The sequence below is a fragment of the Mandrillus leucophaeus genome, unplaced genomic scaffold (assembly GCF_000951045.1).
Source record: "Mandrillus leucophaeus isolate KB7577 unplaced genomic scaffold, Mleu.le_1.0 Scaffold39, whole genome shotgun sequence".
In the NCBI taxonomy this organism is placed as follows: Eukaryota; Metazoa; Chordata; class Mammalia; order Primates; family Cercopithecidae; genus Mandrillus; species Mandrillus leucophaeus.
In genome coordinates this window covers 4,937,242-4,943,703 of record NW_012104142.1, presented here as the reverse complement: position 1 = coordinate 4,943,703, position 6,462 = coordinate 4,937,242, and the positions used below count along the sequence as shown (strand labels likewise).

Below are 6,462 nucleotides of genomic sequence, written 5' to 3'. Positions count from 1 at the left end.
ATTCTCCTGCCTCAGCCTCCCGAGTAGCTGGGACTACAGGCGCCTGCCACCTTGCCTGGCTAGTTTTTTGTATTTTTTAGTAGAGACGGGGTTTCACCCTGTTAGCCTGGATGGTCTCGATCTCCTGACCTCGTGATCCACCCGTCTCGGCCTCCCAAAGTGCTGGGATTACAGGCTTGAGCCACCGTGCCCGGCCAGCAAGGATTTTATATTTAGCTCACAGAAGTAGCCAACTACAGACCTATGATTTCCTAACAGTTCTTCATTTTTAAAAAACATCTACAAACTGTGTTTCACATTCAAGAAGATCTGAATACTTTTTAAAACCTTTTTATTTAGTTGTTCTTGCATTTGGAACCACAAGTAGATTTACCTTGAGAACCTTTGAGTTCTCCTTTTTGGGGACCATTGCTAGAGAGCAGTCAATTGCTTTCTAGATTATGATCCCTCTCATGTATTAGATAACAAGACTCTCTGCTACGTGAGTGTATCTGAATTTCTTTTTTTGTTTTTTTTTGAGATGGAGTCTTGCTCTGTCGCCAGGCTGGAGTGCTGTGGCGCGATCTTGGCTCACTGCAACCTCCGACTTCTTGGTTCAAGGGATTCTCCTGCCTCAGCCTCGCAAGTAGCTGGGATTACAGGCACGTGCCACCATGCCCAGATAATCTTTGTATTTTTAGTAGAGATGGGGTTTCACTGTGTTGGCCAGGATGGTCTCGAACTCCTGACCTCATGATCCACCTGCCTCGGCCTCCCAAAGTGCTGGGATTACAGGCATGAGCCACCGCGCCTGAAAGAGTGTGTCTGAATTTCTGACACTTTTTCTATTATATCCAATCTTCAATCCTTTTAATGTAATATTTTCAGAAGCATCAAAATGTCAAGATTCATCAGCTTTTCTGCATCCCGGCCTTCATTATGGTGTTTCTCAAACTACCACCATCTTCATGGAGACCATACGTTTCTTGATGAAAGTCAAGGCTGTGCAGGTCAGAATATTTGGAAAAGGGCAAGTAGATGGAAAGATTTTAGCAAACTCCTTATTCTATCCATAATGATATCTTTCAAGCTTAGATATTTGTGAAACAGAAATCAAATATGCTTTTGAGAGCATACTTTAAGCCCAACGGGAAGAACATCCAAACATGAACCACTCTTTGCACATGGCAGCAGAAGACCTCACTGCAAGTTCTGCTCCCTGTAGAATACCAACAGAGCTAAATCAGACTCTAAGGCATATGTTGCCTGATATCACTTTATTATGGGAATTCATTTTGTGAGTGTTGGGGGTTCACAGGAGCCAAATAATTCCCTTCTTCCCTTCTAGGTTTGATCCAAGTAGAAACATACATAGTACTATATCGGGGAATAAAAATATTAGCTTATTTTTATGGGTAAAACTGGGCTGGAGAACGTAACTGGTCCCACAATTGACTTACCCATGCAGTCACAGGTACAGCAGCTGAAGAACTGAAGTCTCCTCTCAGAGAAGAAGAGCATCCTAGGAGGTCTGCCTATCACATGGGAAGCAAGAAACATATTCATGAGCAAGCAGTAGGAGAGAGCAAGATGCAGGAGCCAAGAGTGTTTGGTTTTGATCCTGCCAAGTGCATGCCCTACTCGAGGGCAGGCAAACTCAAGAAAGGACAAGAATTATCAACTGGGTGGGATTGAGCCACATTAAGCAGGAGCCTTTAACACATTAACCCTCCCCAAAATAGAAACAGACTCTCTTCTTCCACAGCTAAATAAGTCATTAGCACCCCCGGGTCAGAGACCCAGAAGGCAGGTAGAAAAAATAGCTGCGTTCCCTCTAGTATTCTCCTAAAAAGGTGTAAGTGTAATGTAGAATTTTCTACATTATAGACTGAGATGGGAACAGTGGGAGATGAAGGATTTACCTTCGACTTAAGAAGTATATCTAACTTTGTTAAATTTGTAGGTCTTATAAAGTGTAAAAAGCAAAGATTTGGCCAGGCATGGTGGCTCACCCCCATAATTCCAGCACTTTTGAGATGCCAAGGCAGGAGGATTGCTTGAGGCCAGGAGGCTGCAGTAAGCAGCTCTGGGTGACAGAGCAAGACCCTGTCTCTAAAAAAAAAAAAAAAAAAATTGACCCAAAGTACAAAACTGGTAAACATAACTAATGTTTGGAGGTAGATCCAAAACACACATTTATGTTTCTAAGATTTCAAGTTTAGATTGTTAGAAAGGCAGTTTTACCTCACTTAAGTTTCCTTACAATGTCAACTGCCTGAAAATATTACCTCCTTTGTAAATGGGGTGGTTGATGATGTGCCTTTGTCTGCTGCATAATACATACAGTCTAACACTCACCTAGTATGATGACTAGCAAGACCAGAGTTATACAATATTGCAGGTTATTCACTTGGAAATGTCTTCATTTGGTGACTAGGTGAATAGCTGGTAATGAAACTATGAAGTGCAGAATGTTTGTAATTCACCCTTTACCTTTTGAAGTTGAGGATAATTATTTCATTCTGTAATACATTTCTTGTTGTTTATTATTAGAGGCAGAATCCTTCAACCGAAAAAAGACACAATGCAGCCATTTATATGCTCCTTATAATCTGATTTTCCTTGCAGTATGTGCACAGAGTGCTTGCACATGAGCTGTTATGCCCTCAAGGAGGCCCCAGCTGTGAATATTACTTGGTGCTGGCCCAGACACACATTCTTAAGAAGGACTTTGCCAAGGCAGAGGAATACCTTCAACAAGCAGCCCAGATGGACTACCTGGTAATGACTTTTGCTAAAGCCTCTTGAGTCTGGAGAAGGGGCTTTATTTAAAGGTGGTGATGCCTCCCAGTTACTCGGGAGGGTGAGGCAGGAGAATCGCTTGAACCTGGGAGGCGGAGGTTGCAGTGAGTGGATATTGCACCACTGCACTCCAGCCCGGGTGACAGTGCAAGACTCTGTCTCAAAAAAATAAAAATAAAGTAATCATGAGTTTTGCAAAGGGCAGAGAAAAGGATATATTTAGCTAATAGTGTTTATTTCAGTTTTTCTATATTTCTTCTCTTTTCTCATGTGAACAGTATCGGGGTTATGCTTGAATGTTTTTCTTAATATTTACTCCACACCCAAAATGGCTTTGAAGACTGAAAAAGAAATCTGAGGGTAGACCTAGAAAAATGTCTCCCAGTACAATTAAATGATTATGTTTCTGAATGCTCTTAGAAAAAGAAAACAGTTGATCTGAAAAAGAAAAGAGAAAGGAAATGGACTTAATCTATCTAAATTTAAATGTTAAACAAAGATCATCAAGGTACTTTTAAATGCTGCCTTATCCCATGTACTATTTGTTTTTCACTTTCCCAGAACCCCAATGTCTGGGGCCTGAAGGGCCATCTCTATTTTCTGAGTGGAAATCATTCTGAGGCCAAAGCATGCTATGAACAAACCATTAGCTTTGTAGTGGATGCTTCTGAGATGCACTTCATCTTCCTGCGGCTGGGGCTCATCTATCTGGAAGAGAAAGAGGTGAGGGGTAGAGGATGGGGAGTAACCCCATGGTCTGGGACCTGATTGTAATTCAAACATTAATATCCGTCTGTGTGGACTAAAATAGTATTATAATAATGACACTTTTACATCCAAAGGTAAAGTGACTTGCCCAACATCAGACAACCAGTAATTAGTGGAAGCAGCATTCAAACTCAGGCAGGCTGAAACCAGAGTTTGTGACTTTAACCATTATGCTACTAAACAGTTCTTAAGAACTCAGTAAATGTTATGTTAGCTAAAATTGTATTCTCAGTAGTCAAAACATCCTTAGCTTGACTTACCTAACAGAAGGTATCATGGGCTTCAAAAGGACTTATCTCCAAACTTTCTCCTTAACACAAAGGGTTCTATTTAATCTAGCTGAAGCTAACCCCATTCCATAGGGCACTCTGACCTGACCATGGAAGCAGCCCCTCCCCATATTTTGGGAAATATTCCGAGTTCTTTGAAAAGAAAAAAAACCAAACCTTTCTTTTATGGAAAATTTCACTACATACAAAGCAAACAGAATAGTAGAATGAACCACCATGGACCCATCATCTCACTATAACAGTTAACATTCTGCCAAAGGCCTTTTGACTCCCCTGCTTTTGTTTTGACTTTATTGTATTTTTCCTGTCAGAACACCCAGTTGTCTTTTTATTTAATATTAAACAGCAACAGCAACAAGAAATTACAATGCTGTATGACGTAGTGGAAAGCTCACATAGGCTTGACAGAAATCCCTATCCCACTGTAGTGTAGTATATAAGGAAAAGTTCTCTTTCTGTTGTCATTGAAAGCTGCATCTTCAGAGCACTGCTGACTTAGGCAGACCCTGGGCAAGCAGGTCTTAGGCTGTTTGCTGAGGCTCAGCTATAGATGCATCTCATGTTGGAGATACAGGACAAGAAATTGTCCCTTCAGGGATATGTCCTTTGAAAGTTTGTCTTTTGAGTTTTTCTAAAATTCTAAGATCCTTTACAACAAAGGGAATAGATTTCCAGAATGATGAGGCTATATCAAGTACACCTTTTAGTCCAGAGATTGTATGTTTGTCATGCCACCACATGATGTTGCATTTAAGTGAAAGAGGGTAATCCATGAAGTCGAGGTGGAATTCAGATAATCATGATGGTTGCCCCCGCTTTCAGTGTAACTCCTTGCCTCAACTCTTACAGAGACTATAAATGTCTTTGGAACTACTTCCAAGTGAAAGTCTGCCCTTTCATGTGATCTATCCATCTCCTCTCACCAATCTTCTTGCAATAACTCCCTTAAGGTAGATGTAAAAGTACAATTAAAGGTCTTACTTAACTTAGATTGTTCTGGAGAGCAACTTCAGAGATCCTGTGATCATCCCAGCAATACGGGGTTTGAAGCTTCTGGAACAGTAGCTTAGTGGTGCTTTCTTTCTACAGTATGAAAAGGCAAAGAAAACCTACATGCAAGCCTGTAAGAGATCACCTTCATGCCTTACCTGGCTAGGACTGGGAATCGCCTGCTATCGGGTAAGAGGATGAAGACTTGAGACTAGGGCTGTGCATACAGCTGACCTTGATTCCTTGGCCTTCCAAGCCTCCTGGGAGTTTGTAATGATGTTGGAATAGCCATCAGGGCTGTCTGCTGTAATGAAAAGTTGTTCTTCACAGGTGTTCAGTGAACTGAAGGTCACTTAACTCTAACTAGAAAAATAAAAGATCTTTTAAAAAAATCCCAGAAAAATCTGAACCAAGAAGCTATATAATAAAAAAAATTCATGTTATTTGGTATAGACACTCTTTTGTGATATTATCTGTAAGAAAAAGGTGATATGGGAGATGAAGAATCTATTCAAGTCAATTAAAGAAATTGATTGACACTAAGCACTGTGACCCTTCGATATGGAGGAGGAGTTGCTGTAGCTTCTGGTAGAAGCTTTTGCTCTGCTTCTCCTAAAAACTCTTTACTTAACCTTCTCTGATTTCCTCCAGTCTTGAAAGAGGCAAACATCGTCTTGTTCCTGCCTAATTTCTTCAGGTATATTATTGATTCCATGCCTCTCCTTTTCTTTGAATACCTTACTCACTTATTTATTTATTTATTTGAGAGGGAGTCTCGCTCTGTCTCCCAGGCTAGAGTGCAGTGGTGCAATGGTGTCGCCTCAGCTCACTGCAATCTCCGCCTCCTGGGTTCAAGTGATCCTCCTGCCTCAGCCTCCTGAGTAGCTGGGATTACAGGTGCCCACCACCATGCCAGGCTAATTTTTGTATTTTTAGTAGAGATGGGGTTTCACCATATTGGCCAGGCTGGTTTTGAACTCCTGACCTCAAGTGATCCACCTGCCTTAGCCTCCCAAAGTGCAGGGATTACAGGCATGAGCCACCTCACTTAGCCCCTCATTGCTATTTTTCAACCATAAAGATAATATGTGTTCATTATAGAAACTTTAGAAGAAGCCAGGAGCAGTGGCTCACACCTGTAATTCCAGCACTTTGGGAGGCTGAGGCAGAAGGATCTCTTGAACCTAGGAGTTTGAGAGAAACCAACCTGGGCAACAGAGCAAGATCCCCATCTCTACTAAAACATTAAAAATTAACCAGGCATGGTGGCATGTGCCTGTAGTCCCAGATACTTGGGAGGCTGAGTTGGGAGGATTGCTTGGTGGGAACACAGAAGTTAGAGGCTGCAGTGAGCCATGATCGTGCCACTGCACTCCAGCCTGGGTGACAGAGCAAAACCTCATCTCTAAAAGTAAATAGACAGATACAAAATATGAAGAAAACATATACAGATACAAAATATGAAGAAAATAGATACAAAATATGAAGAAAACATTAAAGTATCCGTAACTCCACAAGTTGGTGATAACTACTGTTAACATTGAATGCATTTTTCTCCTGTCTTTTTTTCATATATATGAAAGCAATTTTAATGTATAAAATGTAAATATTTACTCCTTTGTAACCTTTTTTT

At 41.0% G+C, this 6,462-nt stretch overlaps 1 protein-coding gene across 1 annotated transcript in view; it reads left to right on the top strand.

Annotated features, from left to right (window-relative positions):
• CFAP70 (cilia and flagella associated protein 70) overlaps positions 1-6,462 on the top strand; it is a 121,636-nt gene that overhangs the window by 94,513 nt on the left and 20,661 nt on the right. The window contains exons 21-24 of the mRNA XM_011991181.1: positions 868-989; positions 2,608-2,760; positions 3,343-3,504; positions 4,929-5,018. Coding sequence (XP_011846571.1) covers positions 868-989; positions 2,608-2,760; positions 3,343-3,504; positions 4,929-5,018 — 527 coding nt within the window. The remainder of the gene's footprint in view (positions 1-867; positions 990-2,607; positions 2,761-3,342; positions 3,505-4,928; positions 5,019-6,462) is intronic.